Source organism: Heterodontus francisci, chromosome 4 (assembly GCF_036365525.1).
Source record: "Heterodontus francisci isolate sHetFra1 chromosome 4, sHetFra1.hap1, whole genome shotgun sequence".
NCBI lineage: Eukaryota > Metazoa > Chordata > Chondrichthyes > Heterodontiformes > Heterodontidae > Heterodontus > Heterodontus francisci.
Window position 1 is genome coordinate 72,706,454 of NC_090374.1, and position 22,080 is coordinate 72,728,533.

Sequence of the window (22,080 nt, forward strand, 5' to 3'; positions counted from 1 at the left end):
CTTGTTGCCCACTCACTTAACCTGTCTATATCTCTTGGCAGCCTCTCTACGTCCTTCCCGCAGCTTATCTTTCCACCGAGCTTTGTATCATCAGCAAACTTAGATACATTACTTTCTGTCTCTTCTCCAAGTCATTAATATAGAATGTAAATAGCTGAGGCCCCAGTACTGATCCTTGCGGCACCCCACTATTCACTGCCTGCCAACTTGAAAATGCCCTATTTATGCCCACTCTCTGCTTCCTGTCTGTTAACCAATCCTCTATCCGTATTAATATATTACCCCCAATACCATGAGCCCTTATCTTGCCTATTAATCTTCTATGTGGCAACTTATCGAATGCCTTTTGAAAATCCAGGTATACTACATCTACTGGTTCCATTTTATCTACCCTACTAGTTACATCCTCAAAAAACTCTAATAAATTTGTCAAACAGGATCTCCCTTCAGTAAAACCTCGCTACTTGTTCTAATCATACTATGCATTTCCAAGTGCAATGTTAAGACTTCTTTAATAATAGTTTTCAGCATCTTCCCAACAACTGATGTTAGGCTAACTGGCCTATAGTTCCCTGTTTTCTCTCTACCTCCTTTCTTGAAAAGTGATGTAACATTTGCCAACTTCCAATCTGAATTCCTGAATCTAAGGAATTCTGGAAAATCATAGCCAGCGCATCTGCTATCTTTGCAGCTATCTCTTTTAGAACTCTAGGATGTAGGCCATCTGGTCCCGGGGACTTGTCAGATTTTAGTCCCTCAGGTTTCTCCAATATTTTTTCTCAGCTGATATCAATAATCTTAATTTCCTTACTCTTTTTAGCCCCTAGGTTACTGCCTATTTCTGGTATGGAATTTGTGTCTTCTACTGTGAAGACAAACACAAAATATTTGTTCAATGCCTCTGCCATTTCCTCATTCCCCATGATGATTTCTCCTGTCTCAGCCTCTAAGGGACCAACGTTTACTTCAGTCACTTTCTTCCTTTTTATGTACTTATAAAAGCTCTCTCAATCTGTTTTTATATTGCTGGCTAGTTTACTCTCATATTCAATTTTTTCCCTTATCAACTTTTTGGTGGCCCTATGCGGTATCTAAAACACTCCTAATCTTCAGACTTGCTACTATTTTTTGCAACATTGTAAGCCTCTTCTTTTAGTCCAATACTCTCCTTAACTTCTTGAGTGAGCCATGGATGGGTCTTTCTTGATGAGTTTTTGTTTTTGAGCAGAAATAAAAATGTGGTAGTAATAGGGGACTCGATAATTAGGGGGATAGATAGCATTCTTTGCACCAAGAACAAGAATCCCGAAGGGTATGTTGCCTACACAGTGCGAGGGTAAGGGTTATCTCACGGTGGCTGGAGAGGAACTTGGAAAGGGAGGGGGGTAAATTCAGTTGTCGTGGTTCATGTTGGAACAAGGAAGAGGTCCTGCTGAAAGAATTATCAGGAGTTAGACTGTAAATTAAAAAGCAAGAACTTGTGGGTAATATTCTCTGGATTATTGCCCAAGTCACATGCAAATTGACACAGAAGCAGCCAGATCAGGAGAATTAACATATCGCTACAGGGCTGGTGTGGGAAAGAGGGGTTCCTTTTCACAGGACACTGGCATCAGTTCTGGGACATGAAGGAGCTGCACTGATGGGACGGGCTCTACCTGAACTGGGATGGGACCTGTGTCCTAGTGGAAAGGGTAAATGGGGGGGGGGGGGGGGGGGGGAGAAGGGGTGGCAAAGGTTTTAAACTAGTTAGATGGGGTCAGGGATCTACAAGAAACATAAGCAGCCTAAATGTAAACAAAATAGGGAAGGAGAGCATAGGAAAGAATAAAGTAAGGGTGGACATTGATGGCAAGGGAATAAATAGAGTTATTGAACAGGAGTCTAATAGGATAGTGTTACGACCGAGGCGGAACGAGTGCACTGTTTATTCTAGTTCCACTTCTCCGTGGGTCACAACATATAATTAAATTCTTTCCCCACTTACCGATATGGTCAATCATAGACTCTATTTTTATCCCAGAATAAAACACACCAACCAGGTTTCTTTGATAAACAACAAAATTATCAGTTTATTATAAAACAATCTTAACCAGTAATTAAGTAAAGCATAAACACACAGAATGAAATATTAAAGTTCCCTTTTTGCCTTAGCCCCTCACACACAAACATATATACTGGAAAAATAAAGGGATTTTTGTTTTTAGAGCTGTATTACAGACACAAAAAAATTGGACTGAATACTTGCTCATTCTTGAAGGAACAGCAGATGAGATATGGTGTGTTCCAAACTGGCATACAGTCTGGTCTCCTACATAGACAGGTCACTGGGATCTTTTAGAATAGTTCTTTTCTGGCGGTGTTGAGAATTAATTTAGCAGGCTTTTTTCAAAGACAGGAGACGAGATGAGTTGACACAGTGGACTTCTCAGGGTCTTTTAGAGAGGCTCTAGAAAGCTCGGTTGTGGTCTTCTTCCTTGGGAATTCTCTTCTCTCCTTGGAAGTTCTCTCCCTTTTTATACAGTTCAGCCCTAACTTAAAACAATTCAAAAACCAAACCGACAACAGGAGGTCAACCTTTTGACCTTCATCAATCTTGGCCTGTCACTTCTTTGTAAACAACTTCTCCAGGTTCTCTGTTGTTTATTGAACTGGAAATCGGGTGGTTTCCCCGAAAGGCTTGTTTTTTTCACAAGACCTCCCAGTGTCCCTTTAAAAAAAACATTTCCAGGGACTGTTTTTCAAAGTCAAGTGGCCTTTGTATGACCCCCTTTGAAAACTCCAAAGTTTAACATTTCTTCAATCTTTCAAAAATGAATCATCAAAAAATGTATTTAACAAAACAGAGGCACTTTCGTAACAATAGTTAAACATAAACTGAGAGGAACTCCCATTAAAAATGAGTTAAAATGTCTGTACAGCAATGCACACAGTGTCCATAATAAAAGAGTGGAGCATGAGGCAATTATGTGTTGGGAGGAACCAGATATAGTAGGTGATACGCTTATGAGAAGTGCAAAATACGGACTAAAACTGAAGTCATAAAAATTGACTTTGCCTTTTTAAGAAAATGGACAATGGTGCAAAAGATGGCCGCATGTGTATTTGAACATTAGCACACTATCTGTTTAGAACAAAGGATGCCTAATCAGGTTGATAGGTGTCAATTACACCCATCTTGAAACATTCCTAAATTGAATGGGTTCTTCTGAAACAAAGAAGGTGCGAAGTTGCAAATCCTGGGCCATTGTGGGTCACCACAGGAAGGGAGATCTATGTTTCCCAACAGAAGCAAGAAGTAAGACCATTTTGAACTTAAAGTAGCTCTCTGGAGGGAGACACCCAGAAAGAGACATCACCAAAAAAGCTCATCCAGCTGAGGGCTGGGAGAAAATCCAGCAAGCCAGAAGGGAGGCACCCTGCTGTAAATTCAACATTTTTAACTTATGCAGCAGTAAAATTGGAAGCAATCCTTTGTTTTCAAATAGAACTTTCAATCAAGAGAGAAACCTACAAACACCTCAGGCTTGCAACCAACGAGAACTTGACTTCCAAGAGAATTCAACAGATATACTGTGGATCCCGAAACCCTACCTCACTTGAAAACCACTTATCCCTTTTCCTCTCTATCTATCTCTTGTGTGTGTGTGTGTGTGCGTGTGTGTGTGTGTGTGCGTGTGTGCGCGTGCGTGCGAGTGAATGCGTGAGTGGATGCGGTTCCAACAATTTTGGGATAAGGCATATTGCTCAATAAATAATTAATTTTCTGTTTTAAAGCTACAAGAAAACCTGCCACAGTCTGTTCGTTTGACAAATAAAACAAAGGGGTGTAAACCCTAATAACAAAAAACACTTGCAGTGGTCAGGTGGGAGTTGAACAGTGGGAACCACCCACACCTCTCACCACATGGTCATAACAGTAGGGCTAACTGAGATAAAAACAAGAAATGCTAGAAATACTCAGCAGGTCTGGCAACATCTGTGGAGAGAGAAGCAGAGTTAACGTTTCAGGTCAGTGACCCTTCTTCAGAACTGCGACATGAACTGGGCTAACTGAGATATGGCTGCAGAAAAATCAAGACTGGGAGTTAAACAGTGCAGGGTATAACATATTTAGAAAAGTTAGAGAGGGAAATAGGGAAGGTGGAGTAGCTGTACTTATTAGGGATAACATTATGGCAGTAGAAAAAATGATGCAGCCATTAGTAAGAAATAGAATCAATGTGGAGAGAGATAAAAGATAATAAAAGGTCAATCACACTAATAGGTGTAGTCTACAGGCCACCTAATAATGGAAGGGAGGGTGAGGAAGAAATATGCAGACAAGTTAGGGAATTGAGTAAAAAATATAGGATGATAATCATGGGTGACTTCAACTACCCTGATGTTAATTGGACAGAAGAGGTAGGTAAAGGGGATGAGAGAATGGAGTTCCTACAATATGTACAGGACTCTTTTCTAACTCAATGTGTGAAAAGTCCAAAAAAAGAAGATTCACTATTGGATCTGGACTGACCCAGAGCAGAAAAGAGGAAGATCTAGGCAATAGTGACCATAACATAATACTCTTTGAGATGATAATTGAGAAGGACATAAGCATGACAAAAACCAGGCTAATAGTATGGAGAAAAGCTAATTTTGAGGGGCTGAGAATAGAACTTGGGAAAATAAAATAGGCAACAATACTGACAAACAACAATGCAGAACATGAATGGGAAACATTTAAAACGGTGTTCAACAAAGTGCAGGAAAAATATATTACACTAAAAGGAAAGCAACTAAACACTGCTGAGACTCCATGGATGAATAAAGGCAGAAAGGAACAACTGGGGGTTAGGAAAGAGGCACACATTAAATACACAGACAACAGAGGATTAGATTAGGGGAGAAGTTAAAAAAATTAGGAAAGCAAAGAGGTACTATGAAAATAAATTATCAAGGAACATAAAACAAAATAGTAAAATATTTTACAGGTACAGCAATAAAAAAGGAAGGCTGGGATGGGAGTAGGACTATTAAGGGACAGACAGGAAAATACCACAGGTAACAATAAAAAGATGGCAGAAATATTAAATAATTATTTTGCTTCACTATTTAGTAGGGAGATAGAACAGGTAGATATGACATTGAATAATGAGATAAGTGCATTTAAAATAAAGAAAGGGAATGTATTGAATAAATTAATCAAACTCAAAGAGGATTAAAGCCCCTGGTTCGGATGGATTGCATCCATACATCTTCAAAGAATCTAGGGAAGAGATAGCAGATGCATTATGACACATTTTTAATAATTCATTAGAAAAATGGGTAGTGCCAGAGGACTGGTGGACAGCTAACATAATCCTATATTTAAGAAGGGAGACAGATCATGCCCAGGGAATCATAGACCAGTCAGCTTAGCACTGGTGGAAGGAAAAATAATGGAATTCCTACTAAAGGAGAGAATAGAACAATTAGAAAAGAAAAATATCATAATAAACAGTCAGCATAGATTTCAAAAGGGAAAATCTTGCTTGATCAACCTTATTGAATTTTCTGAGGCAGTAACGAGACAATGGTAATGCAGTAGACATAATTTATCTGGATTTTCAAAAGGCCTTTGATAAAGTGCCCCATAATAGAGCATGGCTACCCGACCTGAAACCGACGGGACCCGACGACATGTGTCGGGTTCGGGTCGGGTCTCTCTTCTGGAGATTCATACTAAATAGTGAAGCAAAATTCGGGCTCAGGTCGGGTTGGGCTGGACGTGGACAGAGATCAGGACAAACAGAAATCAGAGGTGAGAAGAGTGGGGGGGAAAGGAAGGGAAAGAAACAGCTACAAGTTCCGACGCAAAGCACCCGAGTGAAGTTAACCCAACCCCTTACATCTGAAATCTATCAAGTCCGGGAGAAACCAATTTTCGTGTCATCTGCGAACTTACTGATCATACCTCCTATATTCAAGTCTAAATCATTAATGTACACAACAAATAGCAAGGATCCCAGCACCGATCCCTGTGGTACACCACTGGTCACAGGCTTCCACTCACAAAAACAACCCTCGACCATTACCTTCTGTTTCCTGCCACTAAGCCAATTTTGGATCCAATTTGCCAAATTTCCCTGGATCCCATTGGCTCTTACCTTCTTAACCAATCTCCCATGCGGGATCTTATCAAAAGCAAATACTTCAAAACAGAAAGCAGGGAGTGGGAGTAAAGGGTAGTGGTGGGAAGTGGTGTTTCACAAGGATAAGTGTCGGGACTCCTGCTGTTCACAATTTACATTAACGATTTGGACTTTGAAAACAAAAACACAATTTCGAAGTTTGTGGATCACAAAAATTTGGGCGGGGGGATAGTCAATACTGAGGAAGGCTGCAACAAATTACAGGAAGACATTAATAATCTTGCAGAATGAGCAAATAATTGGCAAATGAAGTTCAACACAGATAAGTGTGAGGTAATACATTTTGGCAGGAAGAATAGGGAGGTCACATTACTTGGAAGCTGCGAGTCTAGGTGAGGTAGAGGAACAGAGCGATCTCAGAGTACAAATATACCAATCACTAAAAGTTGAACCACAGGTTATCAAGGCCATAAAAAAAGCAAAGCAAGCACTAGGTTTTATTTCTAGAGGGATAGGTTGGGAAGTTATGCCAAACCTGTATCGAACCTTGGTTAGACCACACTTAGACCTGTGTGCAGTTCTGGTCGCCATATTATAAAAAGGATTTTGAGGCAGTGGAGAGGATACAGAGAAGATTTAAATGGATGATACCAGAAATGCATGGGTATACATATCAGGAAAAGGTGAACAGGTCGGGTCTCTATTCTCTTAAAAAGGTGATCGAATGGAGGTCTTTAAAATTATGAAAGGTTTTGAAAGAGTGATTAGAGAGAGGTTTCCACTTGTGGGGAACAGCATAACTGGAGGTCATCAATATAAGATAGTCAATAAGAAATCTAATAAGGAATTCAGAAGAAACTTCTTTATTCAAAGAGTGATGAGAATGGGAGGAAGCTCGAGCGGAGCATAAACGCTGGCATGGACTGGTTGGGCCAAATAGCCTGCTTCTCTGCTGCAAATCTGATGTAATCCTATGAAATATGTAAAGGAGATACAATGGGTCAGAGTTTGCTGTAGCAGGGCATCCAGCAGCACCTGTTGTTCGTTAGACATGTCCCTGCACCCTTCAGCTCAAAATATTTTTGCCCACAGAGTTGCTGAAAGTGCGAGTTAATAACGATGCGGTGGGGGTGGGGGGGGAGAAGAGAACAGGACATTTGCGACCTTAGTAAACAAGGCAAGTAACAGGATATTTTCTTAAGCAATGTGATTTAAGGATTGAGAAATAAACACAGGAAGGACTGAGAAGGAGAGTCAATTCAATGTCAAATCAGGTACAGAAAGAAAAATAAAGAGAGGGAAAGAAAGAGTGAATGAAGAGAGAAAAATAAAGAGACAAAGGAAAAGTAAGAAAATAATTTAAATTAAAAATCTGACATTTTTAAAATCTCCCTAAAAAACCTGAAGGAATGAAACTCCCACTTGTAATAGTTCATTTCTGGTGCTGGAACGGTTGATTGGCAGTCATTAACACTTAGCATATTATTAAAAGAGTACTTATTTATGCTTGTATTGTCAAGACTTAACTTTCTGTGGTGAACTCAATGGACAATTAATGGACAATGAACAGCAAGTTGCTGTTTAAAAAACAGGGAAGCTAAGGGAAAGATTTTCGCAAAGCTAACAACTCCGACAGCAACTTTTGGATACATTACAACCTCAGCGAGACTGTTAACGTTATAACAGGAGATATAAACTTCCCAGATCAATTTAAAGAATTACAAGACAAGATTTCATGTTTTAAGGCATTTATTATAACAACTAAACTAAAAATCACCATTAACTAAACAGTATTTTGTAAGTAGCTAATGCTGCAAATTATAGAGCAAGGTATTTTTCCTCCACTTATTAAAACGCTCAAAAACTTCACACCACATTTATACATTACACAGTCCTCCTTGAAATGATTTCCTTGGAGCTAAAAGTCCCAAACTCCTCCCAGTTGCAAGAGGTTGGATCTCCCAGACCTTCTCAAAGTCAATGTCCTCTTTGTTCACTTCTTCCAAGCACTTTCAGCCTGGACTTAAATGAATAAGGTGATCTCTTGTTACCTTGTTGGTCTTTTTTCTTCTCTGCAAACCTCAACTTTTAAAACAGGTTAAAGTCTTCGCAGCCTTTCGCTGTATCAGTGTTTTGACAGCAGGTGTTCCCTCTCCCTCTCCTGAAGCTGCCACCATTGGTCTTCGTCTTCCGGTCTTCCTTACAGGCCACAGATTTCTCAAAGTCTGTAGAATTTATCCAGAATCCAAAGTCAATAGTCATTTGCTTTTTCAATATGCAGAGCTCACAAATCTGGTCACAGCAGAATCACCCGGGCCTTTGTTTCCAGGTGTTAGCAATTGCAACTCGCACTTGCATTTTCAGAGCCACTGACTCCTTGTTTATGATCTGAGAGTCTGGGAAACTGAAACCTATTATAACATTGCATTCTGTGTGTTTCAAAAGGGTCTTTTATCTGGGTTCCTTGTTGTCCTGGTAACCAAAATTCCTGTCTTGTCTTTAAGCAGATTAGGTGTGAGGTCACATGTTTTCTCTGACTCCATCTTACACTAAATTAAAAATCACAGTTTTTAAAACATAATCATGCGACAAAATCCAGTGTTCATACAATATGCATATTTAACACTTGCAACTGTTGCTTGCCTGAAGTTGCTGTACCATGTACCCATAAATAACAATGAGTGCCATTAACCTTTGACAGCAAATTCTGGCTGTTAAGAAAAACACAAAAACCCAGAAATTCTACTCCTTCTTGAGATGGAATTCAGGCATAAGCACCAAGTTTCTACCTCATGCAGGCAGTAACAATTATGAAAGCAAATGGTATGCTAGCCTTCATTGCAAGGGGGTTGAGTATAAGAGTAAGGAAGTCTTGCTGCAATTATATAGGGCTTTTGTGAGACCACACCTGGAGTACTGTGTACAGTTTTCGTCTCCTTATCTATGAAAGGATATGTTGCCTTAGTGGGGGTGCATTGAAGGTTAACTCGATTGATTACTGGGTTGAGAGGACTGTCCTTTAAGGCGAGTTTGAATAGAAAGGGCCTATAATCTCATGAAAGATGGTCCCATTGAAATGTATAAAATGCTTAGAGGGCTTGTCAGGATAGATGCCAAGAGGTTAGAATTGGCAATCTTTAAAATGCTCTACTCTAGAGGGCTATGGATATTCAGTCATTCAGTATATTCAAGTCTGAGACTGATAGATTTTTGTACACTAATGGAATCAAGGGATATGGGGATAGGGTAGGAAAGTGGGAGTTCGAGGTCGAAGATCAGCCATGATTTTACTGAATGGAGGAGCATGCTTGACGGGCCATATGGCCTAATCCTGCTCCTATTCTTTTTGCTGGCAATTCCTGACTGAGACAGGGTGAGAAACAGAAATTAAAACAGGGAAATCCGAATTTATTCCTCTTTGTGGTGCCAATTTTCTTCCCTCTTTCTTTTGTCTTATGGTGGTGTATAGTATTTTATGGATAGCAGGTGCCACTTGGTACCTCATCCAATTGGCCATCCTTCATGTATGAACACAGACAGTGAAGTGTCAGCTGACTATTTAATCACAGGGGCATCATAACCAAGCCTTATCTTTTCCTCAAACAGGTACTTACAGCAGGAGTTAGAAGTCATGAGCACGAATCTTGGTCGCTTTTCCCTCTTGTAACCTGAGAGACCTGGGAAGAGGCTGAAGCCAATTGTAGAATCTAAATGCTGCTCATGCCGAGATCATCTAACAGCACAAATCAAGTTGTGAACTGGGATCTGCTTGGCCTGTATGCTTTCACTAAACACTTCTTTCATCAGCTAAGCCATCTGGGGAGATAGATTTTTTTGAATTTGCTAATGCAAAAAACACCAGTCAAAACTCAAAATTCTGACTAATTAAAATAAATAGATCCCCTTTTACTTTGGGTCAATAAGGTCTATGCTGCATTCAGTGAAATTGCCCTGTACTCTAATACAGTAAAATTGTACATCATTCAGTCTCGAGATGTGGGCATTGCTGGAAAGGCTGATATTTATTGCCTACTCCTAGCTGCCCTGAGAAGGTGGCGGTGGGCCTTCCTTTTGAAGCATTATCAGTTTAATACAACTGAGTGGCTTGATTGGTCACTTCAGAGACTAGTTAAGAGTCAACCTCGGTGTAGAATTGCAGTAATATATAGACCAGACTGGATCTCTTTCCTTAAAGGACATTAGAGAACCATTTGGGATTTTACGACAATCTGAGTGCTTCATGGTCACTTTTACTGATACCAATTTTTTTTTATTTCCAGTCTTCTTCAACTTATTTCAAATTCTCAAACTCTCGTGGTAGGAATTGAACTCATGCTCCCTGAATTATTAGTCCAGGCCTCTGGATTACTAGTCCAAGAACATAACCACTAATGTCATATCCAAGTTATAAAAGGCTGTAGTAGAAAATCACTGAAATATTTTGTAAAGGTGGTAAAGCTGATTTTAGCCTATCGGTCCATAGTGATGAGCTGAAACCCTGCCACCCTGCTTGCGATGATGTCATTCCCACTGGCTTCAGGTGAGAGCCAGTTAGATTCAGATTCTTAGACTGCCTATGAGTCAACAGTTAAATGAGGGTTTTCCAACATGAATCTGAATTTATAATACAGTATAGTTTAGATCTACTCCTCTTTAAGTGGATATACTTTAAGTATACCCAAAATTACAAAATATCAGTGATACACTTAGAAGTGCACTGGAGAGCTGACAAATATTTTGGCATCATGGTTAATATTCTATGTTTATGACACAAAGAATGAAGGGTAACTTCTTTACTATTCAACAAAGGTAGACTCTTAAACTTACTAAAATCTATTAGAAAAGCAGTTCAGAGATTGAAATGCCTATATTTATATTTTAACTACACTGTTATATTAGTTCACTTTGATATTATCGCCACCACAAGACTCTAAAATGGACACAGTTTCTAAATACTCATTGCCTTGAAATGTGCACCATCCCTGGTTTACCAGAACATAGATATGTTGTACAGTGTATGAAAATAAAATCCTTTAAAGATTTATGCAGCTGGATTTCTTTAATAAAATATAACAACTGTAATTCAAAAAGTACACAGGTTAAAACTTTTGAGTTGTTTCACAGATTACTGTGAATTAAAAAATATTCTGTGTTAGGAAGGCATTAAAATATTTTAGAAATGCTACGTGAGAAAAATGTGCACAGCTTAAAAGGACACTTAATCTTGTGTGGTTAATGCTTCAAACACATGTTTACAGTTTATAGCACTTGAATAGAAAGAAATGCTTTCTAATTAGCATTAAATATAAAAAGTAGCATGGTGTTACTTGTAGGAATGTTGTGAAGATAATATTTTCTGACTAAATTTAGCTGCCAATTTCTCCATATTAAAAGGCACCAGCATAGAGAAGCTACTGCATGCCTCTAAGAGATTAAAATAAGTGTTCAGAAATACAAAAGCGTTCTGCAGTTTACTTCTAAGGTTTCAAGAGAGAAATCTGCACTAATTCTTTCACCATGGCAAAGTCCCATATGGAAGGGTCAGCCCTTCCTGTGGATAAACACCACAGTCGCCTCCAGTGTAGCTGTTATCTTTTTCAACAAGGGGAGACATTTGGCACAGACTAAAGCTCGGGCATGAACCCTAGCTAAGCTTAAGACATTTATCTGACAACATCAGCTGACACACCACAAACAGATTCACTAGTTATGACCCTACAGCATTTGCGATTAATCAGAAAAGTATCTTGGATTTGAAGGATGAAATACAACTAGCGGACAAAAAGGGATACACTCTCGATCTTGCTCATCGACTGGCAAGGTGTGTTGAACTCAGACATAGAAAATAGAATAAAATGATCAATATGTTTCCACTTGTCAGTGGGAAACAGCAAATTTTAACCCCACAGCAACTCACAATGATCAAGTAACATTTTAAAGCTGTCTGCAGATGATAACCATAATATCTGTAAAGGGGCATTGTTTGACTTTAAGAATTGGGATAAAAGTGAAATTGTGAAACTTTGAATCTGGTGTAATAATTGCTGAAAGTACTTGATTAGGCAGTGCTGTTATATAATTCTGCAAAAGAGATGCCCCCTAATTAGCATATTTACATGGTTTCTGTGATCTAAATGGCAACATGTGCTTCAAAGATCTCTATTCTGAAGTGGCACTTACACATAACAATTTAATGAAATGTCATCTTAATGAAGACTAAAAGGGTACACACCATCAATGACTTTGAAAAGTTAATGTAGGTGCACTAACATAGGTATATGTTCTAACACAAACAAAAAGTCATTCTAAGTTATCCCCTGATGCCACAATTACATACATAATTTATTTCTGAATTTGGAACCATTTTTCTGCCTGGTACTTTTTAATGACATATAAAGGCACTGCATATTATTCAGAGCACAATATTAAAGAACATAGCTATGTTTCACAAGTTTCACAATTTCACTTTTATCCCAATTCTTAAAGTCAAACAATGCCCCTTTACAGATATTATGGTCATCATCTGCAGACAGCTTTAAAATGTTACCTGATCAATGTGAGTAGCTTTGGGGGTTAAAGTTTGCTCTTTCCCACTGACAAGTGAAAACATATTGATCATTTTATTCTATTTGCTATGTCTGAGTTCAACATACCTTGCCAGTCGATGAGCAAGATTGAGTGTGTACCCCTTTTTGTCTGCTTGTTGTATTTCTTCCTTCAAATCCAAGATACTTTTTTGATTAATCGATTTAATGGCTTTTTAGATACTTACATGACTGTGTAAAATTACCGTTAGCAACTTTACAGAGTGGATAATTTAATAAAAGTATCAAATATAGAGATGCTATAATAAAGTTGGTATTACAATAAAGACTCCTTCTTTCATTCTGGCAGAAAGCCAGCATGGTTATTGCCCATACCTAGTTGCCTTAAGATGGCAGCAGTGGGGCTTCTTTTAAACCACTGCAGTCAATATAGTGAAGGAGATTTAATAATGCTGTTAGTTTCAGAAGTTTGAACCAATGATGATGAAGGAATGCTGGTATAGCTCCAAGTCAGGATGGTGTGTGACTTGGAGAGTAACTTGGAGGTGATGATGGTGTTCCCACACACCTGCTGTTGATGTCCTTCTAATCCAGATAGTGGAGTTTTGGAGGTTCTGTCGAAGAAGCTTCGAAGAAGCTTTGGTGGGTTGTTGCAGTGCATCCTGTAGTACACACTGAAGTATGATACGCCAAAAGTGGAGGAGGTGGGTGTTTAGGTTAGTAGATGAGGTGCAGATTAAATGGACTGTTTTGTCCTCAGTAGTGTCAAGCTCTTGAATGTTGTAGTAGCTGCACGTATCCAGGCAAGAGGAGATTCATTATTCTTGACTTATATCTTGTAAGTGGTGGAGAGGCTTTATGAGCTACTCACCACAGAATACCCAGCTTATAACCTGCTCCATTAAACATGGCATTTATGGGGCTCATTCAGTTGAGTTTCTAGTCAATGCTGACCCAATGGATATAATGGTGGAGCACCAAGCAATGGTAATGCCACGGAACATCAAGGGAAGATGGGTGGGCTTTCTCCTGTTGAAGATGTTCACTGCCTGGCAGTTGTGTAGCCTGGAAGTTACTTGCTACTTATCAGCACGAGCCTGGATGTTGTCCGTTCTTGCTGCATGCAGGCATGGCCTGCTTCGTTATCTGAAGAATTTCGAAGAGCTGAAAACTGTGTTATCATGAGTGAACAACCCCACTTCTAACTTTATGATGGAGGGAACCTCATGAATGAAACAGCTAAAGATAGTTGGGCCTAAAATGCTGCCCTGAGGATCTCCTGTAGCAATGTCCTGGGGCTAAGATTATTGAAGTTATTCATCTTGTTACAGCTCTGGATATCTGTTCATTTGATAGTGGGCTGCTGTCCTAAATGGAATGATTTAAACTATCTTTCTTCTTTTCTTTGGCCTCCTTATCTCAAGAGACAATGGGTAAGCGCCTGGAGGTGGTCAGTGGTGTGTAGAGCAGCGCCTGGAGTGGCTATAAAGGCCAATTCTAGAGTGACAGGCTCTTCCACAGGTGCTGCAGAAAAATTTGTTTGTCGGGGCTGTTACACAGTTGGCTCTTCCCTTGCGCCTCTGTCTTTTTTCCTGCCGACTGCTAAGTCTCTTCAACTCGCCACACTTTAGCCCCGCCTTTATGGCTGCCCGCCAGCTCTGGCGAACGCTGGCAACTCACTCCCACGACTTGTGACCAATGTCACAGGACTTCATGTCGCGTTTACAGACGTCTTTAAAGCGGAGACATGAACGGTCGGTAGGTCTAATACCAGTGGCGAGCTCGCTGTACAATGTGTCTTTGGGGATCCTGCCATCTTCCATGCGGCTCACATGGCCAAGCCATCTCAAGCGCCGCTGACTCAGTAGTGTGTATAAGCTGGGGATGTTGGCCGCCTCGAGGACTTCTGTGTTGGAGATACGGTCCTGCCACCTGATGCCAAGTATTCTCCGGAGACAGCAAAGATGGAATGAATTGAGATGTCGCTCTTGGCTGACATACGTTGTCCAGGCTTCGCTGCCATAGAGCAAGGTACTGAGGACACAGGCTTGATACACTCGGACTTTTGTGTTCCGTGTCAGTGCGCCATTTTCCCACACTCTCTTGGCCAGTCTGGACATAGCAGTGGAAGCCTTTCCCACATGCATGCAAACTATACAATACAATAAATTATAGGTAAGAGCTTAAGAGAGGATTAAGTGTTTTCAAATACATATTAATTTAAAATGTGTGGGTTGGCCAAAATGGTCTCCAATGTGCAATTTATGATTTCATTTTATATTTAAAAATTTTTACAACCATGTAATCTTTCATACTATTAATGGACACACTGGTTTTCAGAAATACTGGGTTGAATTTAGTGCCGACAGTGGGGCTGACAGCACTGGGCCGAAAAGGCGGGGGGAACCCTGCCTCAGCCATTTGGAACACCCCCCAGCTTGACTGTACAGCGCCAAGCCAATTAACAGCCTGGTGCCAGGATTCCGCCTCGAAGAGCCGCCGGCCAATCAGAAGGCCGGCAGCACAGTAGTATCAACATTGCCACCGGGACCGGTGGTCACTGCTGGTATTGCAGAGGCCTTGGATCCAGGCCCAGCACTGGAGCCCGGACCTCAGGTAAATGAGGTGGGGTTGTCAGGGCCAGGCCGACAGGCCCTGGTGAGGGGCTGGGGGGAGGGGAAAGGATGGGCGTTGAGTACAGGGGGAGCATATTTTCCTGGCGGGGACCAGTTCATGGGCCACAGACTGCCCACAGAGGAAGGCCCCTCCAAGCCTCCAGGGAGGCTGGTAATAGGCCACTTAAAGGCCTCAACTGGCCTCTGGGTGGGAAGGCTGTCTTCGGCCTATCCTGCCCCCGACAAAATTGAGTTGTGACGGAGAGGCGACGGGTCCTCTGCCCCTGCTGCAATTCTATGGGCCCCTCACTTCCGAACCTACCTCAGGGGGGCCCATAAAATTCAGTGCACTGTGACTTCACTGCTGAACTCTCATGAGGACATCAATTGTCTAGTCTTCTTAAAGTGTCTCTCTGGTGCTTGATGTGACGAGACAGCTGTATATAGCTCCAAACTTAAGAAAATATTCACTCCACTCAATAATCAAGATGACAATTAAGTAGATTCATTTATATAATGTATGAAAGAAGAACTTACATTTATATACTGCCTTATCAAGTTTATCAAAAACATTTTAAAGTACTTCACATATGATCAATTATGTTAAAGTGCAGTCATTATTGTTAAAAGAGCACACATGACAGCCATTTAGCATACAAGGCTCACAAACAATAATTAGATGATTGATGGGTTACTGCTTTTGGTGGCATTAGGTGTGGATGAAATGTTGGCCAAGTCCAGGAGAGGTCCCTCTTTTTCAAATGGTGTTATAGAATCTTTAATATCCTATTGAACCAGCAGGGCAAGTAGATGTGGCCTCTGCTAATGTCTCATTAGAAAGATGGAAACTTCCAGCAATCCCTCAGTACTGCACTGGAATGTCAGCCTTCATTATGTGCTCAAATTGTAGGATGTGGTTTGAACCCACAATTTTTCAACTCTAGAGTTGAGAGTTCTATCAACTGAACCTGGGTGATAATGAGTGAATAAGTGTTATGATGAGCTTGATTTCCATAGGGAGCACTTTAGCAATGGCTTTTAAGGGACCAGAGTTATAGGTCTGCTTCAGACGCCAGATTATACTTGAATAATAACACAGGAGATCCACTATTACTATTATTAATGATAAAAAAATAATTTTCCACAATTTGATTTTAAGCTTGTATTGTAATCTCATGGATCAAATGATAGCAATAAGATGAGCCTCATTATCACAGTTTATGGTATCTTATTCTCTCTTTGATTGCTGCATTATAATCACTCGAAGATATCCAATATATATTCCATAAAACGTCTGTGGTTAATGTCTTTCTTTAACTACCACCATACTTTTATTACATTTATGCTAAAATTTTGCTCAGTCTCACTAATTAACCAACTAAATTTTTAGTTTTTTTTCCTGGAATAACCGTTACTATGTAATTGTGAAATCAGTATAATCAATGTGAATGGCTTACGCTATGTTGTAAATCCCTTGGTATACTCATTGAGAACAAAGCAGACTCCTTAATTGTTGCATTTATTCTCTTCCATTTAAACATTCTACCCACTGCGTGTGCAACTACAGCTCCACTGACACTGGTATTGTACAATCAAGGCTAGTGTGCCATTGCCAACACACTAAAAAGTGAAGGAGATGAACTCAGCATTTCTGACGTCATCGCCCAATTGTTCTGAGATCTCAAGGGTGGCCATCAATGGTGTGAAAAACGCAGGGTTCCAGCAGTGGCAAGTGGCACACTGGTAAATGTGAAAAGGGGAGAGTGGCACTCAGAGGTTGCAGGCTTCTGCTTGAGGCTGCTTTCTCAGCATCAATATAAAAGTGCCATAACATTCATTTATGATTGAAATGCTATCTACAGTTGTCAAATGTCATCTGTTATGGTATCAAACACACCAAATGAGAGAATCTGTTTTCTAGTGGGATATAATGGTATTAATTAACATGAAAGTGTGTCTGTACTGGAAATTACACACCACTGGCTATTTTTGCATGAGGTGAAGCTAAAAGCTAAACAGTCACTGGAATGATAGAGCATATGCAAGCCTTATCATTCATTATTGCTTAAGCAGGAAGAGCCACAATAATGCTGCTGCTGGTATGTAAGTAAAGTGCTGACTGAGTTGAGATAATGCTTTCTGCACTATCTGACATCTGACAGCAAGAAGTATTACAAAATGTGCTGTCACAGATGTACGTAACATTCTATACTTGATTTTTATGCCATCAACCAACCATTTGTTGTCAGTCTGCGAAACCTGGACATAAGGATTAAAACATCAGCCGACCACTTTCTGAATGATATGATGAGCATGTTATCAAAGTGCAAATGACTGGCATTGTGAATGACCAACTACTGACAGCCTTGACAGCTGATGGTGACAGGCAGGTCATTCTCCATAGAACAGTTAAAAACCTTGAGCTTTCACTTTACAATTACAATAAGCTCCAAGAAACTAAACACTTCTTCTAGTTTTCAATGTTTTTCTGATGGAGTAGTTTATTCCATGTTTCACAGTTTTGATTTGTACACAGAATTTTAAAGTGTAAAAAAAAAGGTCTTTTGCAATTGGTTAACAGACACCAAAACACCATAAATGGCACCTCATTACCTTTTTACTTTTACAATAAACTTTATAAGTAGGAAAATATTCATTCCTTTATGGAAAGCAGCAAATGTGGGATGCAGGTTACAACAAAACAAGTGAACAAAAAGTAGCAGTACTTGTAAATCTGTCTAAAATTTCTCTGTTAGGAGGTTGATTTGAAAAGGGAGTGCAACCATACAGAATGGAAGACAAATATTTTCTCCACACTTTTCAGCAGAATACTGTGATATATAAACTTGCAACATCAAAGAATTCTGTGTTTAATTTAAAAGCACCTTAATCTCCAATATCTCTGGCCTTCACAATGTGCACACAGAGATTTACAGGGGAATATTCAACTTCTGTCCAAAACACATGCAAAGTCGGCAGAGTGGCTGTGCCACCCCTCCTAATCCAGCATCAGAAGGCGTAATTTTTTGCCTTCCCAAAACTGGTCACCTGCAGTGGAGCAAAGTGCCTCTTGGTGCCCACAAGGTCCAATTACAATTAAATGAAGTCTGAACCTGAAAATGAGGCAGTGGCTGATTGAGAGATAAGCCAGAATTTGCTGGGAAAATAACAGCAAAGTTTAATGTGCACACCGTTATTAGTGTATAAATTGTCTTGCAATTTTTGGCAAGGAAGAGATATCCTGTGCATTGCAAATTGCCACAAATTGCTGGACAATTTGTGACGCTTTGTCATAAGCCTGCAAAAATGGCAGCTCACCCTCAACTTCCCTGCGAGCTTGCAAGAAATTGCTGCATTTGCATAGTAAATATGAATTAAACTCACCCTTTTAATGACTAGATTTATAGATTAGATTTTTTAGATTAGAGATACAGCACTGAAACAGGCCCTTCGGCCCACCGAGTCTGTGCCGACCGTCAACCACCCATTTATACTAATCCTACACTAATCCCATATTCCTACCAAACATCCCTACCTGTCCCTATATTTCCCTACCACCTACCTATACTAGTGACAATTTATAATGGCCAATTTACCTACCAACCTGCAAGTCTTTTGGTTTGTGGGAGGAAACCGGAGCACCCGGAGAAAACCCACGCAGACACAGGGAGAACTTGCAAACTCCACACAGGCAGTACCCAGAATCGAACCCGGGTCCCTGCAGCTGTGAGGCTGCAGTGCTAACCACTGCGCCACTGTGCCGCCCTATATGTTCCAGAAATGCTGCTCAATTTCTCTGGCCCAGAAATGAAACAATTACAACTGTGGAGTCTCATTCTTGCAGGTAGTAAGTTGTTCATAGAGTTTTTTTAAAAAGTTAGAATTTAATTTTTTCTTACTTTTCCTTTCCGTCTCTTTTTTCTCTCTCTCGTAATCCAATCTTTCTTTTCCTCTCTCAATTTCACTTTCTAGATCTAATTTGAACCTAATTCACCCAATTTCCTTCTCAATCATTCCTCTATTTCTTTATCTATCCTGAAATCTTATTAAGGTTAGAGCTGAAGGCTGAGGGAAAAAGTATAACTAATGAGGCATGCTGCAAGATGCCCCACTCCAGCAAATTCTGGGACAATAATTCTTCATGTCAGCAAGATACTGACAGCACAGGCGGCACAGTGGTGAGTGGTTAGCACTGCAACCTCACAGCTCCAGCGACCTGGTTTCAGTTTTGTGTGGAGTTTGCAAGTTCTCCCTGTGACTACGTGGGTTTCCACCAGGTGCTCCGGTTTCTTGCCACAGCCAAAGACTTGCAGGTTGATAGGTAAATTGGCCATTGTAAATTGCCCCTAGTGTAGGTAGGTGGTGGGGATGTGGTAGGGAATATGGGGTTAATGTAGGATTAGTATAAATGAATGGGTGGTTGTTGGTCGGCACAGACTCGGTGGGCCGAAGGGCCTGTTTCAGTGCTGTATCTCTAAATAAAAATAAATAAAATACAGCACAGCATAATTTCCATTCTTAAATGAGTATTCTGATTGAAAAATTTAATTGGCATGAAAAACAGGCTGGTTGATGATTAGTAAAGTTTGGTTCTTTAGCACCCTGTTTTTCAGCACTATGACTGCCTTTTTCCTCCAAACTGGTGTCCATGTACACTTCTGATGCAAGCTGCGTCGGAACACTTTAAAAATTTTTCATGGGATGTGGGCGTTACTGGCAAGGCCAGCAATTTGTTGCGTATCCCTAAATTTCCCTTGATAACTGAGCGGCTTGCTAGGCCATTTTAGAGGGCAGTTAAGAGTCAACAACATCGTTGTGGATCTAAAGTCAAATATAGGCCACAGCAGGTAAGGATAGCAGATTTCCTTCCCTAAAGGACATTACTGAACCAGATGGGTTTTTACAACAATCAATGATAGTTTCATGGCCATCGTTGCTCAGACCAGCTTTCAATTCCAGATTTTTATTAATTAATTGAATTTAAACTCCACCAGCAGCTTTGGTGGGATTTGAACCCATGTCCCCAGGGCATTAGCCCATCGTTTTCATGCTGCCATGTCATCTGGTCAGTGGTGGAAAAGGTGGCGGATGGCCCTCCCGCCTAATTGAGTGGCCACTTAAGTGGCCAATTAAGGGCCTCTTCCCATCTCCGCTGGCATTTAACCAGCAGCGGTGGGGGGGGGGCGGCTCTCTGCTACATGGTAAACCCTGGCGGCCTCTTGGTGGGCTCCAGGGAGGTGGGAGGGGGGGCAGGGGCTCCTTTTTGGGCACTCTTTGTCCCAAGGATGGGAGCCATCCCCACCCCAAAACCTGGGAGCAATGGCTGCCCCCATGGCAAAGGCGCTGCCTGCCCTCACCAACACATCCCCAGCCCCTCGCTGGGGCCTGCCTGACTGGCCCTGGCATTCCCAGAGCCCATTTACCTAGTTGTGAGGGTGCATGTCCTTTGATGTGCCCTCCTCCTCCAGGTGCAGCCCCGGTGGTGGGTGTCTGGAATTCACTGCCTGGATCGGTGGTGGAGGCAGAAACCCTCAACTCTTTTAAAAGGTACCTGGACCTGCAACTGAAGTGCTGTAACCTGTAAGGCTACAGACCAGGTACTGGAAGGTGGGATTAGATTGGGTGGCTACTTTTTTCAGCCAGCGCAGACACGATGGGCTGAATGGCCTCCTGTGCCATAACCTTTCTATGCTTCTATGGTTCTACTGCTCCTTGTGGCTCTGCTGAGGCTGCTGAGCTGCTAGTCCTCTGACTGCTGGAAACTATTGGGGTGGGCGGCTGTCCTTAATGGGGACAACAGCCCCGGCAACAGCCAATTAGTTGGCTGGCACTTACAAGATGTGGTCCTGGGTCCTGCTGACCACTGAAGTAGGTTCACTCCCCTGCTTTTGAAAGGACGGTAAGACCCATGCCATCAGCACTAAATCCAGTTAATGTATCAGACATCTCTGCTTCAGGAAGAAGGTCCTCACTGATATCTGCCACTTGTTGCAGCCACAACTACAACCTCAGAGCAGGGCAAGGACCGCAATGCCAATGGCTGTGAAGATGACCATAGCCATGAACATTTATGCATTTGGTTTCTTCCAGGCTTGAACAGGCGATATTTAGAATACCTTGTAGTTTGCTATCCACGCTTGCATAGGGGAGGCTCGGTATTCCAAAAGAACTGAAAACATTTCATTTTCTCTTGCTAGAGGGAAGCAGACGGAGCGAGCATGTGGCTTTGTGAGGATCGCAGGTTTTCCCATGGTGCAGGGTGCCACTGACTGCGTGCACATTGCTTTGTAGATGCCACATGTCAACTCAGATGTACTGCAAATGAAAGGGATTCCACTCCCTCAACATCCAGTTGGTGTATGACCACATGCAGCAAATCATGCAGGTAAATGCCCGGTATTCTGACATCAGTCATGATGCCTTCATTTTGTGGCTGTCTGCTGTGACATCTGCATTTCAGCCACCACGACAAACCAGAGGGTGGTTGGTGGGTGACAGGGGCTATCCTTTGAAAACATGATTTATGAGTTCGGTGCACAACCCATGCACACACAGGCATACAATGAAAGCGAGGCTGTCACACAAAATGTGAGAGCAAACCATTGGGATGCTTAAACAAAGCTTCTGCCGCCTGGACTGCTCTGGATGAGATCTGCAATACTTGCCAGAGTGCGTGTCAAGAGTTGTGGTAGTCTGCTGCAAGCTGCTTAAACTTACCATAATAAGGCCACAGTCCTTGTCACTAGCTATATGGTGATCAGATGAGGAGGAGGAAGAAGAGGAGAAGGGAGAGAAGGAAGAGGAGGA

General features: G+C 41.2%; 1 protein-coding gene across 4 annotated transcripts in view; it reads right to left on the reverse strand.

Moving 5' to 3' along the window:
* arb2a (ARB2 cotranscriptional regulator A) overlaps positions 1-22,080 on the reverse strand; it is a 771,898-nt gene that overhangs the window by 96,800 nt on the left and 653,018 nt on the right. Inside the window, exon 11 of one of the 4 annotated variants that reach the window (XM_068029691.1) lies at positions 7,911-8,338. The exons of 2 other annotated variants lie outside the window; for them this stretch is intronic. In XM_068029691.1, the coding sequence (XP_067885792.1) occupies positions 8,202-8,338 (137 nt within the window). In that variant the 3' untranslated portion in view covers positions 7,911-8,201. One more of the 4 variants, XM_068029695.1, reaches the window with a different exon arrangement.